We start from the raw sequence: 12,751 nt of genomic DNA on the forward strand, positions 1-12,751 counted from the left end.
CCAGAAACAGGAGGCTTACTTGGGGGAGATGGAATGACAATGTCTTGACATTTCACTTTCTGTGTAAAATGGGGTCTTCTAGTGTGTATAGTATAGAAGAAAGTGAAACATCTTTTAAAGTAGGCATGTCTTATGCCTGATTCTTTGGATTGGACCCAAAAGTTTTGTATTTGAGGTCTGCTTATTTCCATTAGTTCTGTGTCCTTGGAGAAACCTTAAATTTAGTTAGATTTCAGTTTCCTCACCTAAGAAGATAGACTGCAGTGGACACCTTCAGGCCTTTCCCCTGGCTTATTTTTTATGATTCTTTCAGTAGACTCCTATGTGTCATCGAATTGAAAATGGTGGTTTTATATATTTATATATTGGGAAAGTAATTGGGGAAAAAGTATGCTCATGAAGCAAACCACAAGCTTCTTTCCTCCTCTCTGTACCTGGAATTGTCAGACGAGCTCCTTTCTGGTCTCCTGTCTCCTGTATGAGGACCTTCTTTTCTGGGAGCAGGCCGGCCACCTGGGGGAGTAGGTGTGTCTTTGAGGTTCAGACAGAATCAGATTCTGAGCATTAGGTAGAGGGACAGGAACCTGAAAGGTACACTGTCCCAGCTTACTGTGGGTAAACCAGGGCAGACAGCCCTTTGCTGGAGAGGTAGAATGGTGAAAAGGTGGCAAGGTGCACTCTAGGACCAAGGCCTGCTCGTAGGGGAGGTCTTTGGAATAAGACTTAAGAATAAGAAATTAAATGATCTCAAGAGACAACTTTAAGTTCTCATCTGTTCATTAACAAGTATGATCTTACTCTCTCATAGCTTTATTACCTGTAATGTGGGAAAATGTGTCTTTCTCTCGTCTAGAGGGTTATATGAATATACTTAATATTCTTGCCTGTTGTTTCTAAAATTCACAAATTTTAGTACAGTCATGTGTTGCGTCCCTTAATTGACAGGGATGTGTTCTGATGAATGTGTTGTTAGGTGATGTCATCGTTGTGTGGACATCATAGAGTGCACTTACACAAGCCTAGATGGGAGAGTCCATCACACATGTAGGCTAGGTGGTGTAGGCCACAAACCTGTACAGTGTGTTACTGTGTAGAGTACTACTCTACTATTCTACTGTGTAGAATACTGTAGGCAGCTGTAACACAAGGGTAGGGATTTGTATCTAAACATAGAAAAGGTAGAATAAAAATACAGGGTTATCTTACTGGGCCACTGTCATACATGCAGTCTGTTGTTGATGGAAATGTTGTTATATGGTATATGACTGTACTGATGAACATAATTTTGAAGAACAGTCATAATACAGAAGATGATGCTAGTATCTTCTTTAACCGTTTCTCCTTTTCTGTTTCTTTGCCTGTATTTTTCTGTAAATGCCCTGACGCCAGCGCCTCCAGGTAGCAGTGCTCAGCAGGTGTCTGCTGCCTCCTGCCTTGCTTTGCTTGCTGAGCCTCGTGGCTGTCTATAAGCCTATGTCTCTCTGTTTTAATGCTCCTAAGCTTAGTGCATCCTCACCACTTCCTTCTTGTTCTTGTGTTTTTCGTTTTGCCCCTTCTTCCTGAAACTGTGCCTGAGATGGTATACCCTGGGGGGAAGGGCTGTGGACCAAGAACCTTAAGATCCACCTTCCTTTTGTTTTTTTTTGTTTGTTTGTTTGTTTTTTTTTTTTGGAGACAGAGTTTCACTCTTGTCGCCCATGCTGGAGTGTGATGGCGTGATCTTGACTTACTGCAACCTCTGCCTCCCAGATTCAAGCAATTCTACCTCTCAGCCTCCTGAGTAGCTGGGATTACAGGCATGCGCCACCCCACCCGGCTAATTTTTTGTGTTTTTAGTAGAGATAGGGTTTCACCGTGTTGACCAGGCTGGTCTCGAATTCCTGACCTCAGGTGATCCACTCGACTCAGCCTCCCAAAGTGCTGGGATTACAGGTGTGAACCACCATGCCTGGCCAAGATCCACTTTCTAGTTCTGATTTTGTTCCTTAATTGTCTTGTTACCTTGGGCAAGACATGACTGGACTTGACTTCTGAGCCTTGGTTTCTTTATCTGTAAAAGGGGAAGATGCAAAATATTTGTTCACTTTCCAAGACTCTTATGAAGATCACATAGACCAATGCACATGAAAACTAAACACTGTAAACCACTTGGAAGATAGAGTGGTATCATTAGTTTCTTAAAGAAACCTGGATTTATAGCCCTGGAATCTGAAAAGTAAATTGGAGTCTAGGTCCATTTTAAAAATGGGTCTATGAAGGTTTTGAAAAGTTAGGCGACTTCAAAAATGGAGCCAGCCCATCATCTTGATGACCGGAATGAACCATGTCCACAGCAACTATCAGAGGCCAGGTCATGGGCAGCCTGTGGGCAGTGCACAAGCCCTTGCAGTGGGGCCTGCAGGAATGGATGTGAAAGGTGGTACTTCAGGTTATACAGGGTGTGTCTGCTCACCTTTCCCCCAGCCTTGAGCATATAGCAAGTCCTCAATTCATACGGATGAAGTTTACATGTATAATTATAAAGTACTTTGACGGAGCCATAATACTTGGATTTATGTGGTAGCCTTTCTCAAAGGCACTCCATATGCATCTGATGAGCTGTGTGCTCTTTTGAGGGGGCTGGTGGATAGTTTTGAACCAAGGAGAGATAACCTTGCTGATTGACTTGAGGGAAGCTCAGCAAGTTGAACCCAGGACAAGAGTGTGTCTCTTGGATGGGCAAGTCTAATGGCCTGTCCAAGGACGACTCATATCATTTCTTTCTTCTTTTTTTTTTTGAGACAGGGTCTTGCTCTGTTGTCCAGGCTAGAGTGCAGTGGCACGATCTCAGCTCACTGCAACCTCCGCCTCCTGGGTTCAGGCGATTTTTCCTGCTAAGCCTCCCGAGTAGCTGGGATCACAGGCGTGCATCGCCATGCCTGGCTAATTTTTGTATTTTTAGTAGAGAAAGGGCTTGCACCATGTTGGCCAGGGTGGTCTCGAACTCCTGACTTCAAGAGATCCACCCACCTGGCCCTCCCAAAGTGCTGGGATTACAGGTGTGAGCCACTTCGTCTGGCTGCCGTATCATTTCCATGTGGCTTATTCATTGTTTTTCCTGGTTATTCTCCTGGTTCACTTCATGTTATGGATATTGTCAGTATTGCCAAGTATGAGGTGGAGACAGGACTTGGTCATTTGTTTTCTGAGGTTGGTCCTGTCTAGTTCCAGAGCTACTCTTTGGGTCGTGAAGTTGGAATTTGCCTAGCTTTTTAAGTTATACTCTTTTCTTTTTATTCCTTTCTTTTTCTTCCTTTCCTTTCTATTTTAATTTTTTTTCTAAAATGTACACACCGGGGCTCACTATGTTGCCCAGGCTGGTCTCGAACTCCTGGTCTCAAGCAGTCCACCCGCCCTAGCCTCTCATAATGCCGGAATTACAGGCACAAGCCACCACACCCAGCCAAGTTACACTTATTCTGTGTCAGACTTCAGCTTAGGTACAGAACTCCCACTGGATACCACCACCCATTGTTAGTTATTTCTTGGGCACCTCCATGTATGCCCTTGTAAACGTCTAGATTTCCATGTGGATAAGCAATGGAAAGAAACTGATCCAAGAAGGTGATGTTATTATTTATTTTCATATTTGATCTTGTCACTAAATATGTGGTCCAGTGAGACAGCCACTAGCAAAACCAAAGGAGTCTTTCAGGTAGTGAGCATTTGAGTGGAGATATCATGGGTTGGAGCCACAAGTTGAACCTGAATGCATAGGGGAAGGACTAGCTGTTGGAGATTGTGTTGGACTTTGCATGAAATAAGAGTCTCAGAGCCCTTGAGAAAGTTAACTAGTGCAGTGGTCTTCATTGTATTACCAGGATCCTACAAAGACTTCTCACTTTGTTCCTCCACATCAGCGCCTAGTTAGAGGTTGCTATTAGCAAGTTTGACACCTTTGCTTTTGCAAATAGGATAATGCCCTGAGGGTCAGACTTAATGAGCTCATTTTCAGTCTGTTCTATAGGAAGACTGCAAGTGTTACTTTCCTTACATTCCAGTGTGTGAACCTGTCACCTTTGGAGCCACTGAAACTGATTTTTGCTTTTGTAATGGTTTGTAATGGAAAGAGCATTGGCTGGGGGTAAAGGGACTTGTTTTTACCTGTGGCCTTGAACAACTTATATCGCTGAATCTCGATTTCTCTCTTGAAAATAGAGTTAAACTAGATGGTCTGTAAGAGCCCTCTCCACCAGTCTCAGATTTTAAGATAGGTTTTTGCTTATTTTATAACTCAGTTTATGCTGCACAGTATCTCCCTCACGATGTGTTCCATGGTACCCTTGTCTTGTTAGGTTCAGGAGGGCCCAGTGGTATAGACCAATTAAAAACCACCAGTTTTGGTTACCAGGAAACTGGGGAATCTAGGCTTATGGTTTCGTCGTTCTGCTGGAATTAAACACTGGCATGTGTGTGTTTCTAAGGAATAGTAGCATTAAATAATTTCATTGTCTGGATTTTTTTTGTACCATAGCCTACTCATGAAGGTTACTTCTCTTGTTTGGATATCTGGACGCTCTTTTTGGACTATCTGACAAGTAAAATTAAAAGTCGTCTTGGAGACAAGGAAGCAGTTCTCAACAGGTAAACTCCTCAAACACTGAAAACTAGATATGGTCATTTCGCCAGTTATTGTAGTGGCCTAAGGGACAGCCATGCATCTGGACCTTTTCAGTGAAGCTGAGTCATGTAAGCTGTTTAGGCAATAATGCCATTGAGCATTTCCTTTTTTTTCTCTTTTAAGTATTTTGTTAAGACTTTTTAAAATTTTAAAAGTAGTATGTATTACTAATTTTTTATATTTTAATGCATTTGTGTTAGTGTTCTTAATTTTTTATTAGCCCTTATTTTACAGATACAAACTGAAGTATTTATTGGATAAAATGATATGACATTTGGGATTTGCTTAAATAACCCAGTGGGGGTAGAAGGGAAGTGGGTTGGTGTAGAGAAGAAACAGGCTGCCCATGTGTTGGTGGTTGATGTTGGAGTTAGTTCATAGGAACTTGGGGTTCATTATGTTCTTACCCCATTTGTATGTGTTTGAAAATTTCCTAAATAAATTAATAAATACCTGTTAAGAAAAAGGTGTTCATTTTTAAATCTAGGAAAAGATATAGAAAAATGTAAGGAAGATAAATTATTCATATCCCAGAGATAATTGCTTTTGCACTTTTTATTGTATTTTTAAAAAACAGAGAATGGGGAACAGTTTGTTTTTCCCCCCCATATGTTTCTCAAACCCATTTTTCTTGCTTTCAGGAAGAGAGTATATTTCCTGTACAATATGTTCTTTGTGCCACAGGGTGGGGAGAAGAGGAGGGGAAGGTGGAGATTCAGCATGCCAGGAAAATAATGGCAGCATCCTTATATGGGGAAAGTAAATGCGGCAGCTTTTCTTAGCAGAAACATACCCATCATAGTCTCAGTAGGTGACTGCATCCCAGTCACACAGTGAGCAGGCAGTCATGAAGGAGGCAAAGAAGCTATATTTTACATTTTAGGATCAGAGTAGTTTCCTAATAAACTAAACCTGATTCGTATAATTTGTATATTTATGCTATGAGATTGCAAACTAGGTGATCTAGCCCTAGGTACTTTATCATGCTTAACAGAGTGCCTGCAGATTTTACTCAGTTTGGTTATAGCTCCTACTTCTTTGCACAGTATTTGTAAGAGCAATTTCAGATTAGGTGGTCATTGTGTTGTAAAACCAGTGTATGAAGGGGTTCTGTTGAGTGGAAGCCATGATGGGGAATTGCACAGACCTATGTTTGGATCCTGGTTTTGTAGTTCCCACCTAGGGGTACTTGGGTAAGGTACTTAGCCTGTGGAAGCTTCTGTTTCCTCATTTGTAAAATGAGGATGAAAATAATAGTTGTTGAGACATTAATTGAAATAACGAACTAACATATTTAGAATGCTTGACACACTGTAAGTGTTCGGCTGGTGGTGGTGTTAGTGAATACTCTTTCCCCATAAATGTACCAAATGGAGGAAGGTGGAGAGGAGAGACTTCACTGCAGAGAAAAGGTTGGACTGGAACTCCAAAGACTTTTTCCATTGCTGAGGTTTTATGAGTTTAAAAAATTCTAAACAGGACCTAGATGTGGTAGTATGTACCTATAGTCCCAGCTACATGGGAGGCTGAGGCAGAAGAATCACTGGAGCTCAGGAGTTCAGAACTGCTGTGTGCAGTGATCATGCTGTGGCTGGCCACTGCTCTCCAGGCTGGGAACATAGTGAGACTCTGTGTCTCTTGGTACCAGTCACTGGTACCATTTGCTGAACTCTGTCTCTATTGAAAATTAAATAAATATGCAAATATTCTGTTGAGAATTTTATTTTCCAAATTTAAACATTTGTTCTTTTGTTACCAAAGATGGTTTTTGTAATTGTGGAGTAAGTTCCAGGTTGCTACGGTGTCAGGTCACATGTGTGATTATAGGTAGTACGTTCATATATCAGAAATCGTATTACACACAGGAGATCGTGTTTTTGGTGAAGTTGCCAACTTTAAGTAATTATGTTTTTGAAATGAGGTTCTTGAAGGAAAAGTTACTTGTGCCAAAATAATCTTTCTTGCATGCTAAATAGGCATATCTTTTTGGTTCTGGGACTATGCCTCATTTTTCTATATTTAGTGGTAGATATTCCTTCATATCTCTCAAGCTTGTTGTGAGAATAAACTGAGGAAATGATTAATATGAAAATGCTTTTTAAAAAACAGTACAAGGCCGAGCGCGGTGGCTCATGCCTGTAATCCCAGCACTTTAGGAGGCCAAGGCGGGTGGATCACGAGGTCAGGAGTTCAAGACCAGCCTGGCTGAGAAGGTGAAACCCTGTCTCTACTAAAAATACAAAAATTAGGTGTGGTGGCAGGCACCTGTAATCCCAGCTACTTGGGAGGCTGAGGCAGGAGAATCTCCTGAACCCGGGTGGCAGAGGTTGCAGTGAGCCAAGATCACACCACTGGACTCCAGCCTAGGTGACAGAGTGAGACTCTGTCTAAAAAAACAAAAACAAAGTATAAATGAGAGATGTGAAGAATATGGTCCTGTTGAGAAAATATATACTAGCAGATAATTAGTATTAAACACACACTTCTGCAGATCATTATACTAATAGAAGGAGCAGTGGTGTAGAGAATTTAAATTCTTTTTTTGCTTTAGGCTAGCTGTGTTACTTTTGGTCAAGTTATATGCTGATCACATTTCCTCTTGCAAAATGGATGTACTTAACACTTCTCTTGCGGGATGGTTAGGATTCAAGGAAATCATGTATGTAAAATACCTGGTACAGCATCTAGATGTATTAGGCACTCAGTAAATGGTCACAGTGTTGACAACAGCAATGATGAATAATAGAAGATGTTACTGCCTTTAGACTGTGGTTGTGACTGTGGAGTTAGGTGGCATGGCCCCTGGACAGTCTAAAGGCCTTTAGGCCACCTGCAGATGTTTACCTGCCTGCCCAGGCATCCGTTATCTAATGTCACAGTTGGCAGTTGTTCTGGCTGACCATTTGAAACAGTGGGAATTTTTCTCATTGATCATGTGATTATCATCCTAAATGAGGCGTTCTAATTTTTCATGATTTATTCTTTTTTAAACATAACACTTACATATAATGCCTTTATGCCTTTGAAAAATAAAACAACAGGCCAAGTGCCATGGCTCATTCCTGTAATCCCAGCACTTTGGGAGACTGAGGCAGGAGGATCACTTGAGGGCGGAGTTTGAGACCAGCCCGGCCTACATAATGAGACCCTGTCTCTACAAAAACTTAAAAAACAAATTAGCCAGACACAGTAGTGTGCACGTGTAGTTCCAGCTCCTTGTGGGGACCGAGGTGGGAGGATCACTTGAGCCCAGGAGTTTGAGACCAGCCTGGGCAACATAGCAAGACTCTGTCTGTACAAAAAATACAGAAATTAGCCAGGCATGGTGGTGCATGCCTGTAGTCCCAGCTACTCGGGAGGCTGAGGCAGGAGGACTGCTTGAGCCCAGGAGTTGGAGGCCACGGTGAGCTATGATCATGCCATTGCACTCCAGCCTGGGCGACAGAGCAAGACTCTGTCTCTAAAATGAAATAACAACAACAACAAAAACAAACCCCTCCAAGCTCCTCTGGTTAATGCTGTTAAGTAGTAACCACCGTCTGGGGAACTGCAAGTCCTATCAGATACCCCCTAGTGGTCTAAGACAGTAGACTACAAAGAACATGTGTTAGTCCACTGGGCTGCACAAAGAAAATATTTCAACTTCAGCTTATAATTTTTTCTGTAACCCTTACATTCACCACTCCAGACTATGAGAGACTCTTAATATATCAGAGATATGCTGTTTTGCAGGAGCAGCTGCTGAAGAACACTGGCTTCTGGTGATGACCACATTTATGTTAACTAAGAGCATGCACATGTGATCAAATGTTTGTCAACTGATAAAATACACCAGAGAGAAGTTGGGATGTTCTGGAATCATATTTCAGAAGCAACTAATCTTGCAGGAAGTAGTCAAAAATGTTTTCTTGCTGTCTTAAATGGGAAACGTAGGTGTGGTTAAGTCACAAAGGCAGCACTCATTTCCTGTCCCTTGTGGTTTAAAGGTTTTGCATCATTCATCACAACAAAGTGGTAAGCATTGTAGGCTACAAATTTAGAAGCACAAATGTACATAGATTTATTTTTGGTCCTAGGAGCTTGGAAATTGGAGCTTTGCATGCTGCCTCGCCTGGTCAGGAGTGCAGTGGTGCGATCTCGGCTCACTGCAAGCTCCGCCTCCCAGGTTCACACCATTCTCCTACCTCAGCCTCCCGAGTAGCTGGGACTACAGGTGCCCGCCACCATGCCCGGCTAATTTTTTGTATTTTTAGTAGAGATAGGGTTTCACTGTGTTAGCCAGGATGGTCTCGATCTCCTCACCTCGTGATCCACCCATCTCGGCCTCCCATAGTGCTGGGATTACAGGTGTGAGAGGAGTTTCTTGATGGGAGACCGTGGGGACTTGAGAGAGCCTGAGCCCCGGTGTTAATGGGGTAAATGTTCTGTAGCCATTCCTGCAGAGTGGAATGGCTGATGGGGTAGATCGTCCTGATCTGTATTTTGAGGTGGTGGCATGGAAAGGCCCGGATTTTCCTTTCCCTTTCCTTGTTTGTGCTTTTGGATGGTTGTGCCTTCCTCACAGATTGTTGAGAAAGTGGGATGAACTAATGAGCGTAAAGTGCCTTGGCTGACAGTAGGTGCTCAGTAAATAAGCATTGGTTCACCTCCCCTTTCTCTCTCACTTCCGGCTCTTTGTGCTTGTCAATGTGAAGGGAGTCACCTGTGTAGAAACTTACTTCTACAGGAAGATGAAGAAACCTGAGTGTGTGAAGCAACCTAAAGTCATTGTGTCATGTTCTGTGAGCCTCTTTGTGACTAGACTTCTGGCAAGTGCTGGCCACAAACCAATGTAGGGATTCTGGTGACATTAGATCGGGCTGTAAACAAATGTGAGTGAGCGTGAGAAAAACTGCTGCTCGCTTTTTGGAGTGGGTGAACCTGCTTAATAAAGAGGAAGTGCCACTGTTAGACATGACATTGTGGTGCAATAAAGGTGTGAACTAGGTTTAGATCAGAGCTCTTGCAGCTTTCTAGTTCCTGCTCTTGACTGCCCCACAGGGCAAGTGAATAGAGTCTTAGTTGCTTTATTGAGTTGAAAAAGCTATCCAGGAATATGCTTCAATCCTTTGTATTTACCTGACTTGGAATTTTGTCTGTTTATCGCCTGTGTGTTTTTCATTCATTTCTTTGTTCTTTTGTTCTTTATTCATATATATTTTATTGAGTACCTACTATGTAGTTGCCTTAACATGTATAATTTTATTTAACTCTCAGAACTTGAGGCTTATAGGCTTATCTCTGTGGTGTATATAAGCATTTCATGCTGTAAATTTCCTTCTAAGCCCTGCTTTAGCTTTATCCCTCAAAATTTTTTTTTTTTTTTGAGACAGGGTCTCACTCTGTCACCAGGCTGGAGTGCAGTGGCCCGATCTCGGCTCACTGCAACCTCCGCTTCCCGGGTTCAAGCAATTCTCCTGCCTCAGCCTCCCTAGTAGCTGGGATTACAGGCACAAACCACCACGCCCGGCTAATTTTCAGTAGAGACAGGGTTTCACCATGTTGGTCAGGCTGGTCTCAATCTCGTGACCTTGTGATCTGCCCGCCTTGGCCTCCCAAAGTGCTGGGATTACAGGTGTGAGCCACCACGCCTGGCTATCCCTCAAATTTTAATGTTACATTTTAATTTTCATTTGATTTAAAATATTTTCCAATTTCTTTGGAGATTTCCTCTGTTTAGTTTCCAAATATTTGGGGATTTTCCATATATCATTTTGTTATTGTTTTCTAGTTTAATTTGTACATGTGTTTTTTTTTTTTTTTTTTTTTTTTGAGATGGGGTCTTGCTCTGTCACCCAGGCTGGAGTGCAATGGCGTGATCTCGGCTCACTGCAACCTCCACCTCCCAGGTTCAAGCGATTCTCCTGCCTCAGCCTCCCAAGTAGCTGGGATTACAGGTGCCCGCCACCACGCCTGGCTAATTTTTGTATTTTTAGTAGAGACAGGGTTTTGCCATGTTGGCCAGGCTGGTCTGGAACTCCTGACCTCAGGTGATCCGCCTGCCTTGGCCTCCCAAAGTGCTGGGATTACAGGAGTGAGCCACCGCGCCCAGCCTGTACATGTTGTCTTTATCCTACTTGTTCTATCAGTTACTGAGAGAGGGGTGAATTCTCCAGAAATAATTTTGGATTTGTCTGTCTCCTTTTAGTTTGATCAGTTTTTGCTTCATATATTTTGAGACTCTGTTAGTTGCATACACATTTAGTTTTCTTTTCCAGTGTATCTATTGAGTGTTGGACCACATTTCTTTATGTGGGTTTTTTTGGTGGTTGCTCTGGGTATTACAGTATATATATATACTTAACTTTTCACAGTCACATTTTACCACAAGGGTGGTATGGAAACCTTACCACCATATAGATTAGAGTCCTTTAGCCTCTCTTCTTTATATTGAGGTTTTACATATACATACTTGGAAAACCCCACCAGACAGTGTTCTAATTTATACACGTACCCATCATTCATATTTTATAGCTCTTAAGAAGAAAGAAGTAGTCTATTAGATTTACCCAGACATTGCCATTTCTCTTGCTTTTCCTTCATTCTTGAAGTTCCAGGTTTCTTTCTCATATTGTTTACCTTCTCTATTGGTTAGATTGGGCCACCATGACAAAATACCCCAGGCCGGCCTTAAACAACAGAAATTATTTTCTCATAGTTTTGGAGTCTAGAAGTTCCACTTCAAGATGCTGGCAGATTCCGTGAGCTCTCTTGGTGGCTTGCAGACGGCGCCTTCTCTCTGAATGCTCACGTTTCCTTTCTTGTGTGCATGTGACGAAAGGGAGGGAGAGAACCCTTGTGTCTCTTCGTCTTCTCATACGGGCAACAGTCCTATTGGATTAAGGCCCTACTCTTTGACCTCACATAACTTTATTACCTTTTTATAGGCCCTGTCTTCAAATACAGACACGTTGAGGGTTAGGCTTCAATATATGAATGAGTAGTTTTTGGGGAAGAGTCGCGCAATTCAGACCATAGAGGAACCTCATGGAGCATTGTTATTATAGCTGTTTTAGAGTCATCGATAATTCCAGCACCTTTGTCATCTTGAGGTTGGCATCTGTTGATTGACTTTTCCTTGAGAAGTCGTGTCTCTTTGAGTAGCAAGTAATTTTTTGAATCCTTTTACCTATTTGTTCTACCATTAGGCACGGCTTCCCTCTTCATCATCATCTTATGGTCAGAGATGGATGCTGGATGATGCTATAGACATCACACCCACGATTCAGGCGGCAGGAACAAGAAGTGGGATAGGTTGGGCAAAAGAAGCTTTCTTAGAAGTCCCACCCAGTAGCTGCTTTAGTCTCTCGTTGACCACCCCCATCTTCAGGGGAGATGTTGTCTTTGAGTTGGTCCCAATACCCAGTGCTCTCTTGCTGAGGAAGGAGAATGGGTATTGGGCAGGCAACCAGAGTGTCTGCCACAGCCATATACTTTCTCCACTTCCCACATGACACTTTGGGAGACCAGTGATCTATGTGCATGTTTGCCTGGTTCCTGCTTGGACTTAATTTTCTAAGTGATACGGGTTTTTTTTTTTGCAGCCAGAGTTGCCAATTGCCAGTTAAGATTTTAGCTCTAATTTAGAGTTACATTTGTATAGAAAGTCTCTAAATTTCCTTTTAGCACAGCAAGACAATTTATAGATGACAAAATTCATCTGTCCTCTGGTCTGAAGTAGATTTTCTTTCCTAGCAGAATTGTGAAAATATTTTGATCTGTCACAGCAATTTATAGTGTGAAACTTCTGTAACTTTAGAAATTTACGTCTTGAACAAAGGCAAAAACATAAACTCTAGGCCTAAATGTTTGATCTTACCTTTCTATGGAGTTTACTAAGTGGGATTTTGACTTTATTGGGTGAATTTTCCCACAGATGTTGTGGATTTTATTAGTGCCTTTTCCCCGCCAGCATTCTTTCCTGGGCCCTGTTCAGTTGCTAGTCTACTTTAGGGCTGGCGTGTGTTAGGTTGTTAAGTCGTTTGCATATAGTTGGGGAGTCATTGCTGGATATGGGTAAGTAGGGAGTGTCTCTGTCTCTAGTTAAGAAAC

General features: G+C 42.2%; 1 protein-coding gene across 8 annotated transcripts in view; it reads left to right on the forward strand.

The window, feature by feature from the left end:
* Nucleotides 1–12,751, forward strand: part of XPO6 (exportin 6) — a 114,321-nt gene that overhangs the window by 60,696 nt on the left and 40,874 nt on the right. For all 8 annotated transcript variants that reach the window (XM_063611970.1, XM_055233220.2, XM_063611975.1 and 5 more), the window contains one exon: nucleotides 4,514–4,623. In XM_063611970.1, coding sequence (XP_063468040.1) covers nucleotides 4,514–4,623 — 110 coding nt within the window. The remainder of the gene's footprint in view (nucleotides 1–4,513; nucleotides 4,624–12,751) is intronic.

This window comes from Symphalangus syndactylus, chromosome 11 (genome assembly GCF_028878055.3).
Source record: "Symphalangus syndactylus isolate Jambi chromosome 11, NHGRI_mSymSyn1-v2.1_pri, whole genome shotgun sequence".
NCBI lineage: Eukaryota > Metazoa > Chordata > Mammalia > Primates > Hylobatidae > Symphalangus > Symphalangus syndactylus.